The sequence below is a fragment of the Rattus norvegicus genome, chromosome 7 (assembly GCF_021556685.1).
Source record: "Rattus norvegicus strain SHRSP/BbbUtx chromosome 7, alternate assembly SHRSP_T2T, whole genome shotgun sequence".
Classification (NCBI taxonomy): domain Eukaryota; kingdom Metazoa; phylum Chordata; class Mammalia; order Rodentia; family Muridae; genus Rattus; species Rattus norvegicus.
The window spans coordinates 96,477,948-96,494,669 of record NC_141540.1 but is presented as its reverse complement, the minus strand read 5'-3'; the positions used below and the strand labels follow the sequence as shown (position 1 = coordinate 96,494,669).

The following is a 16,722-nucleotide window of genomic DNA, read 5'->3' as shown; positions in this document are numbered from 1 at the left end:
CGAGAGCAGGCTTTGCAATTAGGGACCACAACACAACACAATCTCTTATTTTACATCCTGTCAATAACAAGTCTTGATGCCCAAGGTTAAACAAAGGTACATAACCCACTCTAAGTTTATTCTTAATAGCCAGCGTGCCTGTGGTGGTTTGTATATGCTTGACCTTGATGACCTTGAGAGTGGCACAATTTGGAGGTGTGGCCTTGTTGGAGTAGGTGTGTCACTGTGCCTGTGGGTTTTAATACCCTCGTCCTAGCTGTCTAGAAGTCAGTATTCTGCTAGCAGCCTCTAGATAAAGATGTAGATCTCTCAGCTCCTCCTGCACCATGCCTGCCTGGATGCTGTCACGCTCCCACATTGATGATAGTGGACTGAACCTCTGAACCTGTAAGCCAGCCTCAATTAAATGCTATTCTTTTATGAGTTGCCTCAGTCATGGTATCTGTTCATAGCAGCACAACCCTAGCTAAGACGGTGACCATTACCAAAGCAGAAAATGTTCCATACCCACTTAATTGTTCATCGACTAGCATCCACATCAAAAACAAACATCATAAGAGATCACCCTGACCTTGTTTGTGTCCCTTGGTATCCATCCTCACTGGCCTGTGTCATGCTCTTGCCCTCTTCTACCTAGGTTCTTTGCACATTACTTAATTTTGTCTTTGGCTCAGGGCTGGAGAGATGGCTCAGTGGTTAAGAACGCTGACTGCTCTTCCCAAGGTCCTGAGTTCAATTCCCAGCAACCACATGGTGGCTCCCAACCCTCTGTCATGGGATCTGATGCCCTCTTCTGGTGTGTCTGAAGACAGCTACAGTGGACATTAAATTTTGTCTTTGGCTCTACTGCTCACTTCTTTCCAAAAGTCAGCCTTCCTCATCCATTTCAGCAATGCTAAATGTGGCTCGTTGGGCGGTTTTCCCTGCCCACATTTGTCAGCAGACTTGCTCTCTAAGGCTGCTTTTGTTATTTCCTTCCTGGCACTATTCACATGCATTCTATGTCTGTGTCTATGAGAATTGTCGGGCTTCTGCCCTCCATGCAAGCCCCTCAGGGCAGGACTTGGATTGGTCCTTCCACACTCTGCCTAACTGTGCAGTAACCTGTGACTCAGTTTCCTTTCTACTGTTACGAATGAACTCAGTCCAAAAGTTAAGACAGAAGCACATCAGAGACTTTTTGTGAAAGGGAAGGACTTGTCTAAAGCAAGGACCAGTTCAGAAGCCATGTCCTTCTCTGAGGAATCAACCGTAAACCAAAAGAGTGCCAACCTGAAGAGAGGACTCTATTGATCTTGAACCTGGAGACATCATGCAAGAATGTGACAGCCTTGTAGCCTCCAACTAAGATACTTGGCAGCTGTGATGTCATTTTCGCAGCTCCATCTCAGCTAAGCTCCTGGAGGGGTGTGAGTACTGTGTGCTGATACCACAGAGCAGAGAGAAGGAGGGCCAGCCACGCTACACAGCCACAGGCTTCTCTTACTTGGCAAGAGTCACTGAAAGCAAGGATCAACTCCTGACCAATTGGCAATATTCTAGATGGTTCTTAGTGTTAGTGCTCCTGGGCAATGTTTACACCCATTGTATTAAGTCACTGCTTGATCTTCACCAAGACTCCAAGGACATACATTTCTGTGCTCAATTTGAAGATGGAAAAATTAGTTAAGGATCTTGCCCACAAGTATGCAAACTAGGACCTACAACTTAGACCCAGATGTTTAGATTCTGAACCCTATTGTCTTAGATGTATTTTTACCATATGTTTCGTTATTTATGTGCACAAAACCACAAATTAATATTTAAAATATCAATTCAATATGTGTCTTCCAAAATGATACCTATGCACTGTTTGCTGGTATTCTGAACTGCTTTAGGTAACTGCTAGAATCAAAAAATAATATAGAGACCGTTCCCCTGCCTTTCCACACCACACTCTAAGTACTTACAAAAATGGCTTCCCAAAGAAGAACCTGAGGCTAAGGAGTGTAACTAATTTGTTCTGAGCCATAAAACTTTTAAATGGTAAACCAGTGTCATCTTTTTTTTTTTTCAGAGCTGGGGACTGAACCCAGGGCCTTGCGCTTGCTAGGCAACCGCTCTACCACTGAGCTAAATCCCCAACCCCAGCCAGTGTCATCTTAACTTTCCTTTTAAGTCTCCACTCTGTGGCAAATGGAAGTCTTGCATGGCTATCAAACCTATACAAAAAATGAAATCCCATTTGTTAGAGTCATTGAGAGTCTAAATGGAAAAATGCATATAGCCATAAAACTATCTATTGTTTATGTAGTATAGATATCTGTTTAAAAGGATTCTGCTCATTTGCTAAGGAAATTATTTACCACTTAAAGACTGTAATTTGTATAAATGTCAAATTTATTAACTTATTTCACCAAATAAAAAGCTTTATGTGCCATTTTTTATTAGTTACTTTTCTCGTGTTGTTTTGTAGGAGGGGGACATGATGTAACCGAGGATGGCCTTCAGGTCCTTCTGTCTCATAGATTTCAGTCACATGCCACCATGCCTAGTTTATGGCATGCTGGAGAGTGAACTTGGCCTCCTGAACTATCTCCCATTCCATCCTGTATGGTCATACAGTCTTTGAAGCTATCAGCTTTGAAGCTGATCTTATAACCTCTAAGCACCATAGGAGATATGAGAAGACTTCTAAGAAATGACAAGAGTGTCTATGAGTTCACTGTTTTGCAACTAATTTGAGTACAATCTTATTAATAGTTTAGCTAAACACTTCCCTTCAGTCTAATTTGTGGGTGGAGGGTATTAAGAAAGAGTACTACTGAGCCAGGAGAAATGTGGGCTGTGCTCCTGAGTCTTGGCTGTTGGAAACTGATATCTCATAGTCTAAAACTGGTGGGTTTGCTTTTATAAAACTAAGTGGCAGCACTTAATTCTCTTCCACTTGTTAAATCCTTTCACAGTAAATGCTGAGGTGATTTCTAAACTTCAACCCATGCTTTTGGTTGTAGCATTTGGTTGTGGAAAGAAAGATTTATCAAATTTTTTCTGTAGAACACTCGGTCCAGTGCTTGGTAAAGGGTAGTAGAGTTCTATTAGATCTGTCAGCATCATCAACCATCACCGTTCTCCAACTGTGGGGGCCACAGTCAGAAAGCCCCACAGAGGGCTATGAAGAAGGCTCAATGCTGGAAATAGAGCAGTCAAAACATAAACTCAGTAATCTTACTTGGTATTCTAGCAAAGCTGTTACAGTATAGTTGAGTACCCAAGTCTCAACTCCAGGGAGGAGACATACTATTCCCTTTTTCATAAAGCCACCTGAGCTTTGCAACCACACACAATTCCTGGAATGACCCTCCAAAGGAAGGAAAATGGTGGCCATTTTACCTTCATCCCAAATGTCTGGGTGACTTGGTTGAAGCTCTGAAGTGTACTCTGAAGCAGGCATTCACAGAAACTAGGAACCTGTGATTCCTCCTGACTTGAGCTGTCCAAACACCCCTCTTCTAACAATGTACCAGGGAACCTAGGTCTCCCACACCTGCATCAAGCTGCAGATGCATTCCATTCCAGACAAAGAAATATGAAATATGTTTCTCTACCCCCCAATAACCATCAAACACAGATAATTTCTATGTAGTCATACTCAGTGTTGATGAGGGGGAATCTAGCCAAGACTAGCTTTAGTTGCATGCTAATAAGGTAAACTGTCCTCTGTGATGTTTTAGGGAGAAGCCCATCTTATGCCTATGGAGTTTCTGCCTCATCTCCTTCTGTATCCTTCTATCTCATCTCCCTGGGAGGAATGAGCATTGGCCAAAAGAGAATGAAAATCTCTCCTTGGAGTCCACAGGCTCTATTCTCTCTGGGCTTATTTTGACAGTTCTCCATTGTCAAGGACCACAGATCTTCTCTTGAGGTCATGTTCTTAATATAGACTGCCCTTTTGGAAGCAGCATAATCCTTAAGCAGTCCACCCAAACAGTTCCTGAAACTCATCAGTATGTCTCCTCTTATGCTCTTCAGCCTCCTTTGGATATACTGTCAGTGTGTCAGTCCCTATCACAGGCCCTCATTTGCTGCACCGCCCTCCTCATGTGTCAGTCTCAGTAGAACTCACAGTTATCATTGGGTAGCCTCTTGGTCTCACCCCTAGAATTGTATTTTCTTAGGCAAGGCACAGTTTTCTGGGAGAGAACTCACATTCTCATGCTTACTGAAGCTTCGGTTGGATTTTACTTCAGGACATTTCTGAGCGTGTCAAATGTCTGGGAGGTTTTGAACCAGATCAGTCTCCACTGTGTTGGCAAGTTTCTCAACAAGTTTCTGTTTGTCTTGGAAATTCTGCATGTTTTTCATCATCATCTGCTCTGGAGCTCCTTGACAAGAGGTCAGTTCCCAACTGCTCAGCACAAGCTTTAGCAAGACTTAAGCAGTCAAGCACATCTTCAAGAACCTGGATGTATCTTGTACTTCTTGTTTTCTTTTAGGAACTGGTGGCTTGTTCGTTCACTTATGAGATTAATTCAAAGTTTGGAAATTTGTTAACTCTTAAGAACACCCGGGGTGCTCTTGCTCCTTCTCTTCTCTTCTCTTCTCTTCTCTTCTCTTCTCTTCTCTTCTCTTCTCTTCTCTTCTCTTCTCTGTTTTCTTGCCCTCTCCCCTTTGTCCCTTCTCTCTCCATCACCCCACCCCTTTCCTCCACATGCTCATGGACAGCCTTTACTCATCTCTCATTAAACCTTCCCATGAGGAGTCAAAGAAAGAAAGAAAGAAACAAACAAACAAACAAACAAACAAACAAACAAAGACACAAAGAAAAAGAACTCCCGGGACAGGATGTTTGAATCTCACTCAGGAGGGGAACTAAAATAATCATCTGAGGTGGATGATGAGGAAGGAAATGGAGGACAGGGACTCAGGTGTAGGGAGAACTGAGAAGAAAAGACAGGGAGAGTGGATGGAAATCAGCAGTGGACAGGTATCTCTAGGATGTTCCAAAGACCAGGGTTCCAGGAGGCCCCAACAGAGTCTACAAGGGTTATTCGAGCTGAGACCCTTAGCAATGGAAGATATGGAGCCTTAAGTGATAACCTTCTATAGCAGGCAGGACTCCCAGTAGAGAGATAAAGACAACCAATCACCCACAAAATCTTCCAACCAAAGTCTGTCCTGCCTACAAGATGTAAAGGGACAAGGATGGAGCAGAGACTGAGGGTGTGGCCAACCAATAACCAGCCCAACTTAAGACCCACCCCACAGGCAAGAACCAGTCTCTGACACTATTAATGATACTGTTATGCTTGCAGACAGGTGCCTAGCATAACTGTCCTCTGAGAGGCTCCACACATCAGTGGGCTAAAACACATGTAAAGATCCACAGTCAAATGTTAGGTGGAGCCTGAGGAGTCTTGTGGAAAGGTTGGGAGAAGAATTGAGGAATCCAGAGGGACTTCACAAGACCAACAGAGTCAACTAACATGGACCTTTGGGGGCTCTCAGAGGCTGAACCAGCAACCAAAGATCGAGCATGGGCTGGATGTAGCCTTCCCCCCTCACTCTCCCCAAACATATGTACCGAATATGCAGTTTGGTCTTCACGGGGGTCCTACGACAACTAGAACAGGAGTTTACACTGAGTCTGTTACCTGCCTGTGGGTCCCATTACCCTAACTGGGCCACCTTGTCTGGCCTCAGGGGGGAAAGATATGCCTAGACCTACAGTGACTTGAAGGGCCAAGGTGGGTTGGTGCCCAAAGGGGATTCTTCCTTCCCAGAGATGGAGAGAAAGGGGTGGGGAAAGGGGTCATGTGAGAGGGGGACTAGGAGGCTGCTGTGGGGATATATAGTGAATGAATAAATACATTAATTAGTGGGAAAAATGTGTGCTTGGGAAAAAATAAACTTGTCAAATGTTTTGATGCAAATAAAGGCAACATACTTTATATGCAGTAAAAAGGAAAAAAGAAAAGGAAAGAAAGAAACCCCTCCCAGGGCTGGTTGTGTAGCTCAGTGAGTAGCTGTGCTTAGCTTGCACAAAGCCCTAGATTTTTTTTCCAGGAAAGGTATTAAACTGGGTGTGGTGGCTCACAGCTGTCATTTTAGCTCTTGGAAATTGAACCAGAAGTTCACAGTCATCCTCAGCCCCATAGCCAATTTGAAGCCAGTCCAGCATGCATTATTTTTAATTTAGGTCAGTTAAGGATGATTTTTTAAAAAAATCTGGACTCACTGGAATATGATTTGAGCAGAGACATATTTTTCCAGTATAGACTGGTTACTGCTTATAGTATGCTTGCCTCATCACGATTTCATGTAGCCTAATATTATGTCAATCATGGAACTTGGAACTCTTTGATTCAAAATAAAGCATTTCAGTGAAGAAAAAAAAAAGAAGGAGGAGGAGGCGGGAAGGTGAGACAAAGCAAAAGGAAGCTCACTGGTAGAACAGTGTGAGGCCTTAGGTTCAGCTTTCAGGATCACCCGACTCAAAAAGGGGAGTAGTCTGACTCTGACCATTTCCATGTGACTACTTCCTGGAGAAGTGCTCTTTAGAAATCCCTTTTGGGCTGGAGAGATGGCTCAGCCGTTAAAGGCTAGGCTCACAACCAAAAATATAAGAAATCCCTTTCCACCAGTGCAGCCATAGCTTCATCATTTTGAAGTAGTGATTTTCATGAAACAGAAGGTTACTCTGCAGTCACCCCATTATTGATAACCCAACAGACCAAGGGTATTGGCCTTGAAGTGATGCTTTTTCAAGGTCTTTGAGGTCTTCAGTGTGCAGACACTGGTCAAGAGCTCTGAGTTCTTCATTCTCAAGAACTCCTCAGATCAATTATCGCCACTATAGGTCCTAAGTTGCATATAGTTCTATATGTCTAAAGATTTTTATCATCCCATTCAAATGTATGCAGTCGGCTGTATGTCTATGCTCTCTGGACTGTCTGGATAGCAGGAAAAAATTTCTAGATCTCCACTACCCAGATGGCTACAAAGGCCATTAAGCAATATACTTCAGTTTTTAACTTGACTAATTATGTGTCGAAATAGGAATCACGAAGTATCTCCTCAGAAGCCCCACAATCTAATAAGAACACCTCCTCTCGGGTTGGGGATTTAGCTCAGTGGTAGAGCGCTTGCCTAGCAAGCGCAAGGCCCTGGGTTCGGTCCCCAGCTCCAAAAAAAAGAGAAAAAAAAGAACACCTCCTCTCTCAATCTCTATAGAGCAGGTGCTGGTTCGGTGGCCAGACATCCCCACCCCTCTCGTCGACACCTGTTGTCCCTGTCACTGGTCTTAGCTGATTGGTCTTGACTTGTCTTTCTTTCAGCACATACGGATTAAGTTACCTTGAAATGTTAGAAACACAGCTGAAGGTACGCCTCTTTGTGTTATGTCTAACTCTGCACTTTAATCGGCATCTCCTCTGGTGTGTATTATGTGCCTGACCCTCTTCTACAGCTAAGTGTGCAGCTTTGGGAGAATAATGCCTGTTCCTAGCAATGACAAAACAACTCTAACTCAGGGATTTTTTTTTTATTTTAATTGCTTTACTTCTCAGGGATCTTATCTTTTAAAAAAACATCAACTTTCCCCCCAGTGACCCCAAACTTATTGGAAATGTTTACTCTTGAGAATGATGAAGGTTGAGGTGAAGGGTGGAAAGTTCTGAGTCCAGGATGGAAAGTGTGCCCCTGCTGGTATTCCACTACACAGTGACTCTGAGGAGAGTATGCGCTGCAAAATCTGACTTCAGTCTAATTGTAGGAGAAAGTTTGTCCCAACATATGAAAATACTTATTTCACTTGGTCGGAAAATAGAAGTGATGTAATTCAACATAGTTCCCTCTTTTTCTTAGCTTCCTGGACCAAGATAAGCAAAATAAAACAACAAGCAAAAAGCCTTGCTATCTTGCTAAAACACATTTCTAAGGAAAGAATTCCTATAAGTATTAGTCATCATACACAAAGCACTGTAGTTTCTTGAGTTTAGCAAGTTCCATTATTTCTGAGGCTTTTCTTATGGAAGCTCAATTCTTTTCTAAATCAGAATTAGTTTCATCAACCTAGAGTATTGAAGGGCCCATTTACTCAGGAACAGGGACATAAAACCAAACTTTGTGTCAGTTTGTTAAATTCATGGAGACATCCACTTCTCAACTCCCACTTCACTGGCATATTCTCTTCTTCAGAGATCACCATGCTGGTGGCCATCTCCCACCTACGGTTCCTCTCACATGTCTGCCCAGCTGGCCACAGTGGGTGAAATCTGCGTTTCTCCCCCACAATGATTTAGGCAGGAACTTCTGACATTTTCTATCAATGGAGGATGGCAGTGATATCAAATGTCTCTTTAAGATGTGGGCTTCTTATGAAACCCATACTTTTGCATGAGTTTTCCAAATGCTGTGATGTATGTATGTATGTATGTATGTATGTATGTATGTATGTATGTATGACCACACCTGACTTTAAATGACTCCTGAGTCTAGATTACTAAAGGTGATACAATTCCATTTAGTACTTTCTCTGTTCTCTCATGGGACCAACACTCCTGAAGCTGAGTGCCAGAGGCCTCACATGAAGAGTAAACTCAGAGATGCAGACGTCAGAGCTAGCTGTCAAGTGCACCACCCTCCCTAGACCATGCACCGACAGGTAAAAGGTCACTGAGAACATGGCAGCTCAGGCCATTCACATGTTAGGACAGTTGTATATCCAGTTCCCAGCTTCTGAACCCCATGAACTATGAAAGGAAATGAGTATTACATACAGCAATTATATATTACATTATTACTATCGTTTGTTTGCTAAAGCTCAAGGACAATTTTATTAGTTTAAAAGAAAGCCTCCCCACCCCACCAAGGCAGACAAGCTGTTCATCTCTGCAGCTGCTTGGAGGAAGCCATTGCCATTGAAGCTATCAACATGGATCTCAGCAACATGGCAGCAGGCAGCCACACAGCAGGGAGTGAGGCTTTAGGGACAGGGAAGGGAGTCCAAAGTGTCAGGGGAAAAAAAGGCATACTTACATCCCGGTCAGTATCCAAAAGAAAGAGACATACAGAAGGAAGACAAAAGGTTGTGTCTTTCAGAGTCAGAAAAGGGGCAGACTGCTCAGTTTGTGGGGACTGAGCTAGGGGAAGGGATCAGCATGGACTCAACCGACTAGGCTCTGATTAAGAGGCCATAATGAACAACTGCACAACAACCTGAAAAATATCACAGCCCACAACTTACCTCATTGATTTCTGTCCCGTCGGCACTGGTGTACACAATTCTGTAACCAGTGATCTTTCCCGATGTGGGATCCCAGGTTAACCGAGCGCTGTTAGAGCCGACATTGGAGATCCTCAAATTTCTTGGTGGGGTTAAGGGTACTAAGGGAATGGAGCACAGTGAAAAATTTTAAATAGCTAAGAATCATTTAAAGTAAGTGAAACACAAGAAACAACCCCCTTGACTTTCAGAGTTCTTCTCATGGATGATAGAATCCCAAAGATCACCATGAATTCTCTCATAAAAATCAACAAAGAAGCTTTTCTCCTTGTAGGGAATAAAGAGCAACAGAAAGTTATACATGCTTAGAAAGAAGCAAGATCTGAGTAACTCACTGTCTTTTTGCATAGAGCATGTAATAAATAAGAAACCAGGGGCTCATAACAAGACACCTAAAACTTAAGTCTGAGCTGGTCCACTCAACCGCCATGTGTGTCTCCGTGTTCAAAAGGAGGAAGGTGCTGTCTTATATTTGTATACAAGGATAACTTTGAGAATTGTCACAAGCTTTCACCAGTTTATAGCAGCAGTATCACGGATGAGATGACCCCTTTGTGTTTAACAAGTACCATGTTATCTCATTAACCTGTATATTTCAGACTGCAATTGTGGCAGCTTTATCTCTATTGTTCTGGTGGCAAAAGTGAGGGAAGTTAGCCAAAGTCACAGTCATAAGCAACAGAAGAGCACTGGAAATATAATCAATTGATTACAGAAATAGCAGTATTAACCAGTATGCAACTTACACATACATACATACATACATACATACATACAAACATACATACATACATACATACATACATATATACATGTGTGTGCACACCTGCACATGCATGTCCACATGCACATAACCACATACAGGCACAAAGGCACATGCATGCACACTCACATGCACATACACCAAGAGCTCAGTTATGCTCTGTTAGAATCAGCAGAGTAAGAGCCTTGGAGACAAATGATGTCACTCTTCTCAGCCACACAGGGTAATGCCCAAAACTCTGACACTCAAGGTTTTCATTACCTCCACGCACACGGATTTCAGACATTGCAGAGCTCTCAGGAGTTAGGGATCATTTTTACACTTAAGGAGCTATAAAAAAAGTGAGGGAGGTAGAATAAAGTGATATGATCAAGCCTTATGCACCTTAGCCTTACATCACTCCAGAATCCAATTACATTTTGGTGACATGGCAGGAAAAAAGTCTATTTTCCTCAAACCATAAAAATACTGTTTGGGAACATTTTGAAATGATTCTCCCTCTTCCCCTCCCTCATTCTCTCCTTCCAGCTACTAATCATAGGAAAGAGCTGTATGTAGTTTAAGCACCTAGGTAAAAGCACATTCTTCGTGACTGACAGTTGAGTTTTTTTCCTAACAGACAGCTTCCTTTACACCTTGAGTGGTATAGAGATATTTTCTGATGCAATTTTTTTCTTCTTCTACCAGGTTTGATGTTTTAATTGGTGTTCTGAAGAGCAGGACAGTACAGCTTGAACTAACAAAGAGTGGGTGTGGGAAAACGTCTTTATCACTAAACCTCTACTATGTTTCTGCCTCAAGTTGAATCATAAAGACACAGCACTGTTGATATTGGGTTACTCATCTCTTTCCAAGGATCAGGTGCATCATGCATGCTCATAAGACTCAAAAGATCATGAATAGAACCGTGTTTATAATAGCCTATGCCCAACCTTGTGTGCATATCATACATAATATTTAATCTATTATCATATTTTCAAAACATAGATATACTTTTTTCTTATAACATTTTGAGCAATTTACTTAAAATTAGCCTCCTGGATAGGATAGATCTCAGTGGTATAGCACTTATCTAGCACACATGAGGCACTAGACCAGAAAAGTAAAAATTAGTAAAAATTAGCCTTCCTACTAAAATTTTAGTTAAAGACCAAACACAATAATAAGTGGCTCATGGAAAGACAGCAGACATTTTTAGAAGAACTATTGATTTCTTCAATATTATTCTTCAATTATTCTTTCAGAATAATTATTGAATAATTACATATTTTCACATGGATTTAATCTTACATCACAACCACATGGCAGATAGAAGAACTGAAAACATTGTCATTGTCACTTGTCACCCAACTTAACCTGAGCTGAGCTTCCTGCCTCAGCTGCTCAGAGCTTGTTCCAGAACATTCTAGAACTCTTTCTTTCTATTTTGATCTAGTGCATGGCACATCTGGATTTAGACAGAGAGGTAGATTTACCAGAAGGATGCTAAAGTTCAGGACTAACTTCCCAACTTCACATGACAGCTCAAGGTAAAAGAAATACATTTCTTTTCCTAAGTAAAATATATGTTTCCCTAAGTCACAATGACCTCTTGGGAGGTTTCTATCAAAACTGGCATTTTCAATTCAGAATCTGACAAATTTCTTTGGGGTTTTGTGGTAGCATCTCGTATTGATCCCTGGCCCACTCACGGGTTGTCTCTTGTCCTGTAGCAGGGTCACTGGCCTCTTCTCCAAACATGGCATACACAGTGACTGTATATTCTGTATTGGGGAATAGCCCACTCAGTTCAATGTCTGTGTGTGTCTCACCGATTTTCATCTGAAAAAGACACATGCAATTAGTTCATTTCCCAACGTGTGCGCTATTCACTCTGATAAGAGTAGAACTGAGTAAAGGTGGTACTCCCTAGTCTCCTCACAGCGCCTACATCAAACAAGCTTCAAGCAGAATTTCATGTCTCTCAAGTTGTTTTACACTTGGAAGCTGATAATATAGAACCCCAGAAAACTGAGTTCCTCCACCCCCATGCTGTGTTGGGATAATGCTTTACAGCTGGACAAAGGGTAACTGTAGCCAGAAGAGCATTGCTGTCTGGTCCCCAGGAAAGTGGGGGTGGAACTGAATTAGACATATTCTCTAGATGTGTGCCTCAGAGCAGCATGCTGGAGGCAAGTCCAAATGGGCATTTGTTACTGCTTGCTAATTCTAACCATTCCTTGGGCTGGATGCCTGGTTCTGCTTCAAGCTCAACTGCACTGGGCCAGTTTTGTCACCCCATTTAACAAGGAGGCCATCTGGAAAAACTGCAAGTCCCTTCAGGTACTCAGATGAGATAGCCTTAGCATGACACCCAACTTGTTAACTTGTCTCCCAATCTTGGGATAATGTTTTTGCCCTTTGAAGTTTGTCAAACTATATATAGGCTTTCTCGTGTGACAACTGAACATCGAATATCTGACAGGCAGTTTTATATTGCAGAGGGAAGAAAAATATTCCCCATAGTCTCCAATCTCGCAATCCAAGTTAAGTTTCTAAATGCTGAACTATCTGAACACACACAACATATGTCCGTAGATATCAATATATGTAGCTCTTACTCGGATATAATAACTATTAAACATTTGTCCTCTACAGTTCAGATTTTAGAAAGGTCTAATGCATACCAATAAGAAAGAAGTTTCTCTGTAGTCCTAGCTCTACCTCCACACTGTCCTAACAGATTTGTAACAAACTGCTACGTATCCTGTGTATTGGTATGTATGTATCCATCCCTGCTGGATTTCATCAACTTGCCAAAAACCTACCCATATCTGGGATGAGAGAATCTCAGCTGAGAAAATGTTCCTCACTAGACTCATCTATAAGCAAATCTGAGAGACATGTCTTAATTAATGATTGATGTGGGCAGGTAGCGCTAGGCTTTAAAAGAAAGCAGAGTGAGCAAGCCACAGGGAACAAGCAATTAAGCAGCATCCCTCCACGGCCTCTCCTTTAGGTCTTGCCTCCAGGACCATGCCTTAAGATTCTGCCCTGACTTGCTTTGATGATGCGCTGTGATATAGAAACAAGAGCCACATAAACCTTTTACTCTACACGTTGCTTCTATTCGTGATGTTTTATCACAGTGATAGAACTAACACAATGGTTCTTATCACTGTTTAGTTTTATAGAGCCTAACAACATACATAAACAAGGCCATACTAATATAATTTTGCTTTTTTCCCTCTATCAATATTTCAAGAGTTACCATGCTGTTACACGGGTATACCACTATCATTAGTAATTCTTTTATGGTATTCTTTGATATAAATATACCTATTTTAGGGATAACCACGGTTATTGTTGACAATGTTCTGTTACAATGAGTAAAATTTCACTGAAAATTCTTTCAAGCTGAGCTTACTGACACTTACTTGAGAGGTAGAGGTGGGAAGATCAGTAGTTCAAGGTCATCCACACTAACCAGCCCCTTGAGAGGTCATCCTGGGCTATATGGGATTCTGCGTGAGTGTGTGTGTGTGTCTGTGTGTTTGTGTGTGTGTGTTTATGAGAGACAGAGATAGACAGAGACAGAGAGACAGACCACAAAAGAAGAAGCACTACCCTCTCATCATTCATCTTTAAAACAGTACACATGTTCAACATGTCAAAATATTGTCCACATCAGCTGTATTATGAGGAATGATCAGGAATGATGGCATGGGTGATGGCATGGTTCTCACATGCTCAGTCTGCTTGGAGCTATCATACTTTAAAGAGGGCGCGCTGCTCTGTCGATTGCCAGCTAGTATCCTTTCATTTCTGTTTTCTTTGAGTCTTAGCATCTTTCCAGCACTAAGGTTAAATCTTTCTTCTGCCAAAGTAAAATTCAGACCAATTCTAAAAGTGAAGAGAAACAGCCTAAACCAAAAGAAAAAACAAACAAACAAACAAACAAACAAACAAAAAACGAAAACAAAAAAACAAGAGAACACGCATCACTGAAACTTGTCCTTGAGACTCAGAGTCACTGTGCTTCAGCTTCTACGAACCTGGGTAGCTGGGCAGGCCTTTGACAGCCAGAGAATCACGATCCAAACTGCCTCTCTCGTCCATATTCAGAAGCAAGGTATCTATCTACCTGAGTGGCATGGACAGAATGTTCTCTTTTCCCTTTTATGACTACAGTATCCCAGTACATTAAAAAGCCTACACACAATCGGTGGCAATGAAATGTTTATAAAGTCAAAAGGAAAAGCCCAGTGGGATTGGGGAGGTGCTTCAGACAGTGCCTGCTGCATGGGCAAGAAGACCTGAGTTCAAATCCCACAAATTTTGTGAGAACTAGATGGAGTGGTACATGTATATGACCCTGGCTCTGGAGAGGCCAAGACAAAAGGATCCCAGGGCTCACTAACCAGCCAGCCAAGTCTAGTTTGTGAGCTCCAGGTTCAGTGAAAGACAGTGTCTCAAAATAGTAACATGAAGAATGAATGAGAAGCCATTCTAAGTCAATCTCTGCGAGCTCGCTTGTACACGCATGCGCACACGCACACACACACACACACACAAATTCTTATTCAAGAGACATGTTTATCTGCCTCTCAAATTATAAAGACAAAACTTTAATTCAGTGAATACCACATAATTACCTATAAATTACATGACTTTCTCCAGAGTCATCTGAGAATATCTAGTATTTAAAACAACAAAAACCACTTTTCAAAATCAACTCTAAGTATCTGGGACAATCATGCAAAATTACAAGGCAGGAATGTTTAACATTATAAGTGAATAAGATATTAAACTCTGTGTACCGAATAAGATACCTTATGTCCATGAAATTAAATATAATTTGTACAAACCAATATCAAAATGCTATGTATAAATTTACTGTATAAAAATATTCCTTAGTAGAAAGATATTCACGATAGATGAAATTAAAATGGCTGGCTAGGAAAATGTCTTCACTTGGCAGATTACAATGCATGGAAGGGAACTGGGAGAGATGATGGTTCAGTGGTTAAGGGTACATCCTGGATTTGCAGAGGATCTGGTGGTTCCCAGCAGCTTGAGGTAATCCCAACCACGTCTAACTCCAGCTCCAGGGGATCTGACACATTTGAACACACACACACACACACACACACACACACACATACACATACACTCACACACACACACATTGACATATTTAAAATTATAAGACAATCTTTTAAAGATATTCTAAAGGGATGAGAAGGTGAAACTCAGGAATCAAGTGCCTGCCTAGTATGTGTAAAGTCCTTGATTTGATTCCCAGAACCATAAAAGAAGTTAGGAAACAGGGGAAGAAAAAAGAATGAAAGGAAAATCAAAGGAAATAGAATACAGACTGTGAATGAAATGTCATCAGAAGAGCTAAGAGTGTGCCTCAGCAGCACGACTTGCCTAGCACGTGGGGGATCCTGAGTCTAATCCTTAGCATTGCAAAGTAATGTATGATTGGCTTTTTTGTAATAGCCTCAAATGATTACCACCTATGTAATCTAGTTTGGCAATTTGAATTTTCTGAATTTTACACAATCAATGTTTGCAATACAAATTTTATCCGGAAGGCAAAGGTCCGAGGGCCACATTTGGTAGCCTGGAGTTACCTCTTTTTCATCTCCGGCCAGACCTTCTGTGAGAGGAGCATAGAGGATCAGATATCCTGTGGCGCCAGGCACTGCATCCCACTTGACTCGCATGCTGTTCTCAGTCACATCATACAGCTCGAGGTCGGAAGCCATGGGTAAGGCCACTGCAAGAGGAGGCTCTTTGTAAAACTCATTTACTACTACCCGTGAGAAAAAAAAAATCAAGTAATAAGAAATAAGAGGCCAAGCCTTCCAGCCCATTATAATACTCCCAGCATTCAGAAGAAGGCAGGAGGATTGTTTCAAGTTCAAAGCCAGCCTGGGGAACTGAGTGTCATCCTTTCTCAAAAATTAAAAACAAAAAACAATGTTGGCCATATTTCAAGAGTCAGGAGAGTTTGGGATAAAGCTCTAGGTCAAGGCTTGAAGTATAAACAACACTGGTGGAAAAGACGGATTTGTTCTTACAGAGCACACCTGCTTCTTAACCACATTCTCAAGTCCAGGGCTTCGCTTACACTTGCAACTCTCTGCACATGTTTCTTTTGGAGTCCCAACAACACTTCATGGCACTAACACATGCAAATGTCCCAATGTCCCTCAGACTCAGCTCGTTCAAGACTGAGACGTCCCTGAGAGGGGAAATGGCCATTAGACTGTTTCTGCAAAGGAAAACTATCTGGAGGAGTGGAAGAGAGACAGCTGGGGATGGCAGGATGGGAATGTGAGCAGAGGAAGCAGATGATTTAGGGCAAATGGGATGCATATGTACGAAAGCACCACAATGGAAACCATTACTTCCTATGGTAACTTAAAACTAATTTTAAAAAGAGAAAACATATTTCTCCAAAACAGAAGCATCGACACAAGCCTGGCAGATCACTGTCCGTCAAAAGCCAAGCACTGCGCAGAGGAAAAGCACTGTGGTCCTGGAATGTAGATTTTAGCATTGTTTACATAGTTGCTGCTCCATGAAATGCATACTATGTAGGCCAGTTTGGCATAGTGCCCAAGATGTGGTAAGAACAGTTTTTCACATGTCTAAATAATTGTCACTCTACAATTGTCTCTTCTTATGATTCTCTGAGTATGCA

General features: G+C 41.8%; 1 protein-coding gene across 4 annotated transcripts in view; it reads right to left on the bottom strand.

Annotated features, from left to right (window-relative positions):
* Col14a1 (collagen type XIV alpha 1 chain) overlaps positions 1-16,722 on the bottom strand; it is a 215,166-nt gene that overhangs the window by 124,847 nt on the left and 73,597 nt on the right. For all 4 annotated transcript variants that reach the window (NM_001130548.2, XM_087557373.1, XM_087557374.1 and 1 more), the window contains 3 exon segments: positions 9,227-9,366; positions 11,720-11,849; positions 15,647-15,792. In NM_001130548.2, coding sequence (NP_001124020.1) covers positions 9,227-9,366; positions 11,720-11,849; positions 15,647-15,792 — 416 coding nt within the window.